Raw genomic sequence first — 13,670 nt, 5'->3', positions numbered from 1 at the left:
TAAAAAAAATTTAGCATATGGTGTTGCTACAGTTGGTAGCAAACTTGCTTCGAGGAAAAATGTATTTGTAACTTGTATGCCATAAAAAGATTATAATCGAGCGTTTGATATATGAAGATAATTATATCTTTTTTGTATATACGAAAATATAAGATTCAGACTCATATGACAAGCCAGTGTCAAGAAAAAGTCACCGACGAAATATCGTAAGTAGGACGCGTCGTTGAAAATGAAAATAACAAAAATAAATTTTAAAAACTTTGCACATAAGGGACTAGGGTTTTAGGGTTTCACTTTTGGTGTGTTTGATTGATATGGAAAATATCACCTAGAAAAGAAAATATTTTTCATCTTTTGTGAAAAATAAAAACCACCTCTACTCAAGGAAAATATTTTCCTTAAAAACAAGGAAAATTAGGCATATTTTCAAAAGTTGAAAAATATTTTCCATGAAAATAAATAACAATCAAACAAGTGAGAATTTGGATTAAAAATTGATATTTTTCATGAAAAATAAATATAATCAAACATACTCATATTCTTTCTGAAGAGATCTGAAAGAGAAAAGGAGATTAATTTGATTTTACACAAATAACTGAGAATATGAGGCCAATACTGATGAAGGGGCACGAGAGGCCATTGACGTTTCTGAAGTATAATAGGGAAGGGGATCTGCTCTTCTCCTGCGCCAAAGACCACACTCCGATGTTTGGTTCGCTGATAATGGCGAGCGACTCGGCACCTACCGAGGCCATAACGGCGCTGTTTGGTCCTCCGATATTTCCAGTATTTCCTTTTTCTTTTTATATAGATGTAAAGTATGTGATTCTGGTTATCTATAGAAAAAGAGGCTTTGAACTGTTTTAGGGCGAAAATGGACTATTGTTTATTCAAAATAAGAAACTTACTGGATTTCAGGTTATTATCATTTTGGCGTTAAATTTACACACGGATTAAGGAGAAATGTGTTAATTGTATAGGTTTTTATGGGAGCATTTTTAATATGTATTTATATGTAATTGCAGAAATTTTTGCATACTTTGTATTGGTGTCTTGAACACTCGTTAAATGGGAAAGTGGGCAAGACTTAGCTAGGGACTAACAAGCATTATGACATATCAAAGGGTGCTTTTTGTGGTTAGACATGCTAGTTGGTCGGTTTTTATCTGGCTTTTAAATATCCGGGTTTTAAGTATCAATTGAACCAGTTTCTGTGTCGGACCTTCCGGTCTAGTCCGATTTTGAGAACATTAGTTAAAAGTATAGGCTTTTGATTAAAAAATTGGCAAACAGATTTCATCTTGAACCATAGGTGAATAAGTAGTTCGGTAAGAATTATACTTTATAGGATTTTTCTGGAGCCTAATTACGCAAGATAAGTTAGAAAAGAAATGTTAAAGAAATTAATGGAACAAAATGGCATAACTACTCGTCCAATGAAATGCAAGTGGCTTTTAAGGATATAGTTTTGTGTGAAAGAAATGATATATGTATGGAGATAAGAACTTGATGTGGGATGAGCTATGATGCACGAGCACTTGTACTAGGGGCTGCGTGTTGTGTCAAACACCTACACTATCTGGACACTCCATGACTTAGGTCCCACACTACATGCCATGTCTTATTTTTAAACTTCTAAAGCTCGAAGATACTTTAGGAACATTCTTTGGCAAGTGATCCACATAGAATGTGTCTTATCCTATATTAAAAAGAATAAAAATAAAGATATGAGATATACGGGGAGTTTGTTTCTCATTTTTGCAAAAATGAGAATGAAAAATATGGCCGTTATGGGCCCCACACAAGGGATAGAAATTCAAATTTGATGGCTTGATGTGATGGATAAAAATCATATTTTTCATTTTAATAGAGAAAAAATGGGAAACAAATGGGAGCATAAATTTAAAATTTTGATATTTAAATCAAGGTGCCATTGAAGTATCTATGTCCTGCTTTTCATAAAAATCACGCGTTGTCATGTCGTGTAATTGTCTGTGTCTATTTCCTTGCAACTTAGGGCATGAGTTTGTTAACTGCATTAGGAACCTTAAAAAGGAAGTATTAGGAGAGTCCAAGGGTAGAAACCACCTAATGAAGAAACGGGGTGATGAAGTAAGAAGGTGCCAATATAACTTGAGGCTTAAAGAGAATGCTATAGAAATTAATGAAAATATAAAAATAAGGATGTTCTTGAAAATTACAAGCTAGCTAAATTGGAAGCAAAGAGGGTGATTCAACACTTGCTAATCGGACCACAATCTATATTAGACAGATTAGGGTGGCATGAGGGAGGCTATGGGGAGAAAGCAAATGTGAAACAAAATTGGTTTTGATGGATATAATTTAAAAGTGTATGGATGTCTTGTTGAGATGGGTATTCTGTAATTGACGTAATTATTTGATGAAAAGTTAAATATTAAAAAATGCTTGATAAATGGAGAAACAGTGTTATAATGCATATTTTTGAAGATGAAAAAAATTCAAGATAGTATATGCTATGGAGGTATTACGAAAGTCTGATTGGGGTGTAATTCAGAGTCATTGAAGATTTGGTCTGGTTTATGCTCTAGAGATCAAGTGCAGAAGCCATCTATGTACTTCAGATATTGATGAAAAAGAAGATAAAAAAGGAGCAAGTTTTGCATTACATTTGGAAAAAGCATATGATTTGGGTACTAACAAAGTGTTGGGGTGAGTGTTGTTTGGAAAAAATGTCTGTAGGATACATCAATATTAGTGAAAATATGTATAGTGCAGAAATCATAAGTGTGAGATCTAGATGTCCAGTGATGGTAATAGTAGAAAAATTCTTCTTAGTAAAGGCTTGAATCAAAATTTTGTCTTGAGTAATTATTTTTATTTATTATTATTATTATTATTATTATTATTATTATTATTATTATTATTATTATTATTATTATTATTTGCATAATATTAGTGAAATTTTGATTCTTTTATTGGGAGGATTATAGCTGTAAAGTGTGTAACTGGTCACATAATGTGTTGCACCTGATTACAATTCAATTAAATGACTGATTGTTACTTTTGTTTCTAGGGGATTCAACAAGGCTTATAACTGGAAGTGCAGACCAGACAGCAAAGCTATGGGATGTTCAAACTGGAACTCAGCTTTACACCTTCAATTTTGATTCCCCAGCTAGGTCTGTTGATTTTGCAGTTGGTGATAAGTTGGCAGTGATCACCACTGACCCTTTTATGGGATTAACTCCCGCTATTCACATCAAGCGCATAGCAAGAGACCCCGGTGACCATAAGTATCGAGTACTCGTGTGCATCTGCAAAATTTTGTCCTTATGTGTGTGTGTGTGTATGTGTGTGATGGAAATGATCTACCGAGCACCGTTACTTAGCTAAGCAACAATACCATGGCACATAAATTATTTGGTGAATAAGTTCATGGTGGGTAGTCACATCAAAGGAATTAAATGATCCACCAATTATAGAGGGATTATCTACTAAGCCTCTGTTTGAATGGGTTCAGGGCGCCTGATCATGGTTAGAAATGGTTATACTGTTTCCCCTTAAGGTGGAAATATATCATGTTGATTACCTTAGTATTATTCAGTTCTTTTAGGATGTTGATTTTATGTGGTCTGTATGTTTATATTTTATATTCTGGCCTAGGTATAATTTATGCAATCTTTAGCTATTTTAGGTTTATACACTGTTTTCTGCTTATATTAAATTCGAACACAGTTGTCGGATCCTTTTGTTACTTGTCTAATCTTCCTATTTTATATTGCCAAATTTTTTAGTAGGCAGTAAATTGTAAAAGTTGGCTGCATTGCAGAGACTGGTGAATCTGTTGTCATTCTCAAGGGGCCCCAGGGAAGAATCAACAGAGCAGTTTGGGGACCTCTGAATAAGACAATAATAAGTGCCGGTGAAGATGCTGTAATTCGTATCTGGGATTGTGAGGTTGTAAATTATATTTTATCTTGTCTTGAACTGATATATTTTCAAGAAAAAGGTTGTTACTAGAGACTAGATAGGCAATATTTGCTTCTGAAATTTCTGGGTATTCAGCTACTTAACTGACTCTTCAAATTTAGTATGCAGCATTTATTTCGATTTGTACTTACCTTATATGCCTGATAATTTTTTATGCCTTCATTGATATGAAATTAGTATTTTGTGTGTTTCTAACTGACAGACAGAGAAATTACTGAAAGAGTCTGACAAGGAAGATGGCCACAAAAAACCCATTACATCACTTTCAAAATCTAATGACTGTTCACATTTCCTCACTGGTTCCCTAGATAAATCTGCCAAGGTATGGTATTTTTTTCCTTAATCTTTTGGTATCCTCTTAACCCTTTTGTTTTTATGTACCTTAACCCTTTTGTTTTTGTGTACCTAAACCTCTGTTTTCACTTTCTTATTGGCTGACTCCTGTGAGTGTTCACTAGCTTTGGGACGCAAGAACTTTGACACTCATCAAGACGTATGTAACTGAAAGCCCAGTGAATGCAGTTGCAATGTCTCCACTTCTTGACCATGTATGTGCTGACAGAGAACTTAACCTTAAAAAAATCATGGTTTACTGTTCTGCCTTAGTTCATATACTTAATGTAGCTGCATTTTCTTTTCTCGCCTTTATATTTATTTGAAATGTGTCTTGTTTGTTGGTGAACAAAGTGGCAACTTATTTCCTTATGGCTGTCTTCAGAGATAACTGATACTTGTGAGGATTTAAGCTTATCATGTTTGATCTAGAACTATTAACATAGATCTGATCTTTGAACTATAATATGTGATCTTCGACCTGGATGATTTAATCAAAGGTTGTCGAAGTATTTTAGAATTCGACGAGCAAGCTACATGGCAGATAAGTTACTCATGATAGGAATCTGCTTAATCCTGAATTCTTAAAGTGACATGTTACACATTTATGGAGAGCAGACGTTGACTAAGCTTAGATGTTGGAAATTGGCTTTCAAAGTCCTGCTCCCCTCCAACCACTTCATTTCATTGAGATGTGCAAGGTGTAGATCCTGACCTTTATATGTCATAGAGTCAGCTATTCATCTTATATATTTTGGCCCCTTGGTGGACTTGATGAAATAGTGCAATTGACTATGATGCACATTCACTCTTACTAGGGTAGCGTGTTGTTGTGTATGTAGCTCATATAGAGTGGAACACGGATTTACTGGATCAAATAGGTCAGTGCCAAATTGGAGTGAGGGGAGCGGAGCGATGGCATCGGCCTTGCATGGGCTTTAATTCATTGTCTGGTTGCCAGGGACGATGAATGAGTTGGGGAAGCGGGGCGTTGCCCCCACGGTACGGTATAAGGGTACTTTCTTGTACGGGTCTTAAAGTTTTATATGAGTTTGGGCTAGGGTTAGTATAAATAATAGTGTTTTAACCCTATTTTTCATACTGAATAAAATTATCTTCACTTCGTTCTCGTGGATATCGCCAGCCCACGTAAATATTTGTGTTAATTTCTCTATTTCATCTCTTTATTATTGCGCATAAAATCCATCACGTGTTTGTGTCATGTGTCGTGTTGGAGAAAAAAATGTATACGAAAACTTGTGAGGGCAGGCTTCACCTAGTGTACACTTGGAGTTCAACACTGAATCCCTTTTTCTATTGCCAGGAAATTGATTCTAATGTAAGGAAATATTACTAGAGGAAATGTGAATGTACATAAATATTTTATGCCAGCAGTATCATATGTTATAAGATGATATGACAAGTTTTTGTGTCGTGGATAAATTATAATCACTAAAAATTGATAATTTTTAAATAACTTGTCATTGTTGATCATTAGAGAGCGGATACTCTCGATTGTAAATGGATGTAGAAGTGCTAGTCTCCATTGTTTATGTTCAACCTGATGTATAGCAATCAATGACAGATTTTATCAAGTCGACGTTTTCTGTCTGCAAGACTTTCATCACATATGTTTCTTTCCTTTCCCTGTGTAGATTTTTTAACTTGTATGATTTTCAGGTTGTTCTTGGAGGTGGCCAGGATGCATCAGCTGTCACCACCACAGATCACCGTGCTGGAAAGTTTGAAGCCAAATTCTACAACAAGGTAAATATCATTGTTTCTTAGGAATGAAGTTAAAATCTAATTAAATCAATTATGAATATTTTATAGAATTTTAGGAACATTTAGTCGTGTCTAACAACTTGTATATTTGTTTTTGTGTGTGGTTAGATCCTTCAAGAAGAAATAGGTGGCGTCAAAGGCCACTTTGGACCGATAAATGCATTGGCATTTAATCCTGATGGAAAAAGGTCATATTTTGTTCATTACCTTTGCATCTCAGCTGAAGCTGGAATTCTTTTGGCATCATGAATACAATTTTATTTGGAGTTCACATGCTTGTTCATTTATACTGGTGCTTATACTTTTGACGTCTCATGTGCTAATATGTTTATGCAAGAGTGTTCACCTTTGTAGTTACGTTCCCGTGTTGTTAGAGTCCTGTGGTTGAAGATCTTTATATGATTATGCATTCGTTCTAGAAAAATATTAAACCAAAAGAATGGGTATTGGTTATCGGCACTCGGGATTGTGGTGGAATTCGATCTCTGGTTGTGATTTTGATGTTTTATTGGAGATTTATGGTGTGAGATACTGCCCTCCTTAACATGAGTAGGTCTTTCCTCGTCAAGTAAAACAATTTTATTTTATTATTATTATTTTTTTGTTTTTTGGGGGTGGGGTGGTTGGGGCGGGGGGGGGGGGGTTCAAGTAGTTCCTCAATTTTTTTTTCTTCTTCTTAATTTGAGCATATGGATTACCATGCTACTGATGCAGTAATTCTTTAGCGTGTGGAGAAGTTCAAATGCTTTTCTCTATGTGCTGTTTAACTACTGAAATGACATCACCTACATTTTCGGAGATACCAACGATGCAGTGTTAGAATGAGTTTCTGCAACGTTTTACTATTCAATTTGTCAAAGGTTGGGTGCTTGGGGCTGTAGATACAATCTTGAGTTTCTTATGAAGTGGGCTTAAGAATTATCAATTTTGGTGTGATCTTTGCATTTTATAATTTTTCAGTTCTGTTCAATGTGTTTTCTTCATGCCTTGTTATGTGCTGGTTAATCTGTATACCAAATAATGTAATGTTTATTTTTCATTTTAACTTACAGTTTCTCGAGTGGCGGTGAAGATGGATATGTGCGATTGCATCACTTTGATCAAGATTATTTCAACATCAAGGTTTAAGTGTACGCAAAGGAGTGCAGAAATTGTCTATTAGTTGTTTATTTATGTTATAATCATTAGAGCAGAAGTGCTGTGTAGGATAGATCATCCACATTTTATACAAGTTCTACCGTTCATTAAACGTATCACTTAGTGTCACTTAGATTGGTGTTGGGTGTTGTGGCACCAGTGATGTTAGATAGTATCATTCTTTTTTTTCTTTTTTTTTTTATTTGTTGCTCATCCAGTTGGTATCAAACTCCTTTCTTGGTCAAATACATCCCAAGTCATTAAATGCTGACAGTGGTATGTATTCAAATTTTATAGACAATGAGTGAGTCGTAGCAACTAGCAAGCAATGCATGTTTGGTGAACCTTAAAAATATAGAATTTTTGGATAAATATTGTAGAAAAATACTGTGTATGGGTTTTGTTACACGGATTTTTTACAAGGATTTTGGCAGCATTGTGGTTCAAATTCTTTTTTCCCCATCTTTCAACCAGATTTTGCTAAATAGGGCACTTGTATGAATTCTGTGAATCATATTCTGTAAGTGTAGAAAGGTTAAACATTGTATTAGTTAAAGCTTACAATAAACAACTTATTTTTGAAACTAATCATTATCTTTGGTAATAACAAGTATCCTCTTGTGGTAAAAGAAAAAAAAAGTTATTTATCTAGGTTCTTTTTGAGCCGCATTATTTTCACAAAATACATTTTTAAATAGTGATTTGATATTATTTTAATTACACATTTTTTAATAAAATAATTTTACACGTAAATTTAAGACTTTTCGTTGTTTTTTAATAACACATTTTACATCAATCTATTATTTAAAAATGCATTCTTTCAAAATAATGTGGTTCAAGTACACACCTAAACTTGTTTGGAAATAAAAAGTAAATACTCTTGAGCTTATCTGACATGGTGTGATGATTGGACATATGTTCTTGTTTGGCTTCTAAAGAAGATACCAAGAAATTCTAAAATTGATGTTGCAATTTTTCGTCATTATCTCTATTACAAATATCAAATATTTTTATTGAATTGGATTTTTGGTGATTTAAGAAGAGAAAAGAACGAAAGAATTCTTGCTTGATTTGTTTCTGGTAAAGGTGCAATAAATAAATAAATAAGTAAATGATTAAATCCATGTCAAATGGATTGCCTTCGGTAAAAATCTTACCTATCTTCACCAAACTCTTTTCAAGTATGTCTCTAATAAGGGCAGTGCTGGGGTGGGTGATTTTTTTTTTTTTTAAATAATCACCCCCGCCCCCACACTACGCAGCTCAGTTGTGCCTGGCTTGTACAGCCAGGTTTTTCCCTCTAATAAATGAGATGGCAAACTTCTTATCAATCTAGAGTGTACATTTTGCTTTATTCAAATAACAAAGTTAAGAGCATCTTCAAAAGAAATATAGGGGAATTTACATAAATGTCACTAAAATTAAAAATGCATAAAAAAAAAATTTCATTTGCGCTACTTCTTCTAAAAATGTCACTTTTTATGCAAAATGTCCACTTTACCCTTTATGACACCATTTTAGGAGCAAAAGATGCTTGATTTGAATGCAATTAATGGTGTGATGATTTGTTTTATATTTTTTAAACATTTAAGATATGATTATTATATTATATAATATGAATTTTTGTTAAAAAAATGGGTAATAAAAAAAAAAAAAGAACACACAAACATGTATGAACACAAACCCTACATTCTTCTTCTTCTTCATCTTCATTTCATCATCAAGGGAAAGCTATTGATCAATCTCAAACGTGAGCTACTAGAAATTGTTTATATTTTCATCTCATAGTTTCTTATTTTAGATGTTTAATACAACATGGTTATATTTAATTGAACTTTTTGAATCTCTTATTTATTGATGTGTTTTATTTTTTATATATTTTTCAAAGGAAAAAATACCAACATCCTCTAGAAAAATGTGAAAGATTTCATATTTAATAAAATATTGAGTCATTCCTTATGGGAAGATATTGTGATGTTGGAGTTGAGAATTGATTATCACTATTAATGTTTTCAATAATTTCTTCCAAAGAACTAAATATATGGTTTTCAAGTTTCCTCGAAATTTATGGCAGTTCAACTTTCGAATAGTGTCGTCAAAACCGTCGGGTTAGACATTTGAATTGTCGAACTCGACATTTACTTACTGTCGGGATGGACAATTTAACTATCGACTTCGACACTTAAAAATTGTTAAACCCTTTATTTTCCTTTTTGCTATTATATGGATCTAAATTTTCAAAATCTCCAATTTGATGGTATTAAACGTCGATATATGGAATGTGCAAAATTCTCACATTTGCAATCTTAACATCTCAGGTATGGGTCATCATTTGAGATTCATCGTGTCGCATAGGGGAAAGTTTGTTCAACCCCCAATATACTACAAGTTCTTAAACATCCGCTCAATGTCGTTGTTGACGTTGTATGTCCAATGTTCCCCCTACTGCGTTTTACATTATCAAATTATATTATAGTTTTTTTGTCATTATCGTTTGTGACCATTATTGCTCATTATGTTGTTATTATCGAACTCTACTACTATTCAAAGTAATTCAACACACTATTCAAAAACTGTTATCACAATTCACTAAAAATCTAATTTTAATCCCCACAAAACACATTGTTTGTAAGTTGTGAATAGTAGACTCAATTGACGCATAAATGATAAAACCACTAATGTTAAATCGTATTACTATGGAGAAAAGGAGGAGGACAATTACAAAATTGGATTGAATTATTTACTACAATATTAGAAATGGAGTGCTTTTTGTACTTTAAAAGAAATCAACAATTTAACGTTTTCGTTATCTTTATTCTTTTTTATCATGTTTATAGTCTATTAATTTCATTAGAGCGTATATCTTGCATAAAGGTATTTTCAACTTACGGTGTTTCCCAACACATTCTCAACTTACATTATTATCTTCAACTTACATCGGCATTATCATTCCCACATTATTCGCAGACAAGCAAATATATATTCAACTTCACAAGTAAAATACGGATCCATAGACAACATATTGCATGACAGCCCAACAGTTCATTTGTCATTCCCAACAGATTGTTTCTGTCATCCTCGACACTTGGTCATGACAAATTATATGAATAATTTTCGACAGTTTCATTACAATTGAGTAAAGTACATTAAAAATTTCAACGTAACAAATATTCGAATACACAGCATTATGTACATACATTATCACGTGAATCCCTAACAGAAACTAGAGACCATAAATATAGTTTACACATAAGCATAATAGTTGCAAAATTAACAAATTCGGCTATGTTACCATTGAATTTCACTTAGGAGCACACAACATTTAAACAACGGTTATAGCAAACTAAAATATTTGTGCTCATCACTAATAGAAACTGTAAAACATTTTAAAGTAAAAAGCTACACAAAAGTACTATCACGATACGTTTCTATTGTGAAATAAATACATCCAAAAGTACTATTACATCATTAACTACTTAAAACAACTGTTATGTTATTCTTGCGAATATATGACTATTTTCCTAGCTAACTCCTACAATATATTTGATATGTCGCTTAATTTAACATTGGTTGACTTTCTATCCGCTCTCCCTCGTGAATGGAGTCCTAGTCAATGTAGCCTTGAACACCTGTTGATCGTTGCATATTTGAGTTAACATTATCGTCACCTTGAACGGGTATGGTTGATGCTAATGGTACATCAATGTATACTCCTATGCAAAAGTAGTTTGAGTTGTATTAGGTACCAAAATTTAATAAAGGAGGAAAATAACAGATGCTACCAAAATTTGAAGTATAATATCGAAATGATACGTTTATCTTCAACTAAACATATTAACGTAAAACATAAGAATTTGACATTGCATAACAACCCCACTACGGAACTTACCATCTGCCACAAGCATAGAGAACTTCATGACTGTTCGGTCATGTACCTTTCGGTTCAACACCTTCATACGAAATAATCAATTTTAAAATGCCAAGGTTAAGAAATCAAAACATTCTAATTTTGTTTTTTTAAAACTGAAAGTAGTAACACATACCAATTGCCTCTTTTACCCATCTAGTCAATGGACATTTCGGTAGTTTAGGCTACCAACTTTCAAGTCAGTATTTTCATATGAAACAACCATGTTTGAAATCGTGAAGATAAAAACTTCAAACTTTGGGACAAATACGTTTTTTAAATTAAAGTGATAATACGTATCAATCCCCTCATTTACCTAGTTAGCCAATGGCCCTCCGATAGTCCAGGCAAGCACCTTTTGGGTCGGTGACTTCTCTATCTAGAATGACAGTTTATCTCTACTGATGGATTCATAACTATTATGTCTATAATTCATGAAGTAATAATGGTGCTCAAATGATATGTTATACATTTCAACCCCTAAAATCACACGTAAAAGAGAAACTTAACAAAATTTGGCTTTTGCAATCAATTGTCGAGAATTTCAAAGCCTAACTGTCGAGAATGATAGTTCATTTGTCAACATATGATTTCGTTATTGTCAGAATGGACATTACATTGATATTCAAATAACCCAGAATAATCATATAAAGACACATTTAACCGAACTTATTTGTGCGTGTTGACCAGAATATACCCAATTCAATTTTAGCTCATTTCACAAACTCAAAAATTAAACTCAAACTCAATTTGCCCAATAATGACCAATGAAAGAAAAATGATAAACACAATTTAAAAAAATAAATTCATAGATAACTTACATAAACCAAAATGTTAACATTTTTCATAGGACTAGAAAAATAAACAAAAAAATGAGACATATTGTATCAATTCAGGACCAAAATTGTGAAGAATAAAAAAAAATACCCCTAAATTTGAAAAATCAGAAGAGAAGAGAGCAACAAATGCAAAAAGAAAGAAAAATAAAATCTCAAGAGATTAATGGTGATCTTCGTCGAAGGTGGACTGATTAACGATCATTTAGCTTCAAAAATATAAAAGTCTCTTGGAGATACTCTAATATAATAGTGAAGTGAGAGCATTTGATGTGATATTTTAAAGCTTTTTGTATTATTTTTTCATCTAGTCAAATCAATTCTTAATGAAGGACATGTAGGGTATTTGAATTATCTAGATAGGCAAAAATGTTCAAAATTTTTCAAAATTAACAATCTTGCAAAGACTTTAAAAATGTGACATTTTTGACTATTTTGGTAATTTTCACAGAAATATAATATGCTCTCCATTTCAAAGAGTTAATCTTTAAAGTCATGCTTCAAAAAACTTTTTAAAATTTAGAGATTGAGATTGACTCTTCAAATTTGGACAATCAAACTTACTCTCTATAATTAAATGCATTCAAAATATTTCAATTTTCAATGTAGAAAAATAATAAAATAATGAAGAGAAAAACTAGTCAAAATAAAATATAGAGGGAAATAATAAATACTTTTTGGGAGAAGTAAAATTAAGCATTAAATATGAAGAGTTCGTTGAAATACTTCAAAATTTTAACTCTAAGCCCCGTTTGACCCCATTAAATTAAAAATCATCTTTCTCTCTTCTTATCAACCTTGTATTCTCCAATAAAATAATATTATACGTAAATTTTAGAACATTTCATTCCTTTTTAACAACACGGTTTTCAAAAAAAAATCTTTTCATTTTATTATAATTAAAATGGAGCCCAAACAAAGACTAAATTTATAGATGCTCTACAAATGATAGAATATAAAAGTCTCTTGGAGATACTCTAACAGCTTGTAGAAGTGAGAGCATTTGATGTGATATTTTAAAGCTTTTTGTATTATTTTTTCATCTAGTCAAATCAATTCTTAATGAAGGACGCGTGGGGTATTTGAACTATCTAGATAGGCAAAAATGTTCAAAATTTTTCAAAATTAACAATCTTGCAAAGACTTTAAAAAGGTGACATTTTTGTAATGCAAAGCCAAAAATTGACTATTTTGGTAATTTTCACAGAAATATAATATGCTCTCCATTTCAAAAAGTTAATCTTTAAAGTCATGCTTCAAAAAACTCTTTAAATTTTAGAGATTGAGATTGACTCTTCAAATTTGGACAATCAAACTTACTCTCTATAATTAAATGCATTCAAAATATTTCAATTTTCAATATAGAAAAATAATAAAATAATGAAGAGAAAAACTAGTTAAAATAAAATATAGAGGAAAATAATAAATACTTTTTGGGAGAAGTAAAATTAAGCATTAAATATGAAGAGTTCGTTGAAATACTTCAAAATTTTAACTCTAAGCCCCATTTGACCCCCATTAAATTAAAAATCATCTTTCTCTCTTCTTATCGATCTTGTATTCTCCAATAAAATAATATTATACGTAAATTTTAGAACATTTCATTCCTTTTTAACAACACAGTTTTCAAAAAAAAAAATTCTATTCATTTTATTATAATTAAAATGGAGCCCAAACAAAGACTAAATTTATAGATGCTC

At 32.1% G+C, this 13,670-nt stretch overlaps 1 protein-coding gene across 1 annotated transcript; it reads left to right on the top strand.

The window, feature by feature from the left end:
• The first annotated feature begins 580 nt into the window (after positions 1-580).
• LOC111381893 (eukaryotic translation initiation factor 3 subunit I-like) lies at positions 581-7,546 on the top strand. Its single transcript, XM_023005739.1, is given in 9 exon segments — positions 581-703; positions 706-786; positions 3,056-3,282; positions 3,814-3,939; positions 4,175-4,294; positions 4,431-4,520; positions 5,986-6,072; positions 6,199-6,278; positions 7,143-7,546. Coding segments are annotated over 9 exon segments (987 nt in total). The 5' UTR covers positions 581-603; the 3' UTR covers positions 7,219-7,546.
• Positions 7,547-13,670: the final 6,124 nt, after the last annotated feature.

The sequence above is a fragment of the Olea europaea genome, unplaced genomic scaffold (assembly GCF_002742605.1).
Source record: "Olea europaea var. sylvestris unplaced genomic scaffold, O_europaea_v1 scaffold239, whole genome shotgun sequence".
Classification (NCBI taxonomy): domain Eukaryota; kingdom Viridiplantae; phylum Streptophyta; class Magnoliopsida; order Lamiales; family Oleaceae; genus Olea; species Olea europaea.
This window is presented reverse-complemented; position numbering and strand designations above follow the sequence as displayed.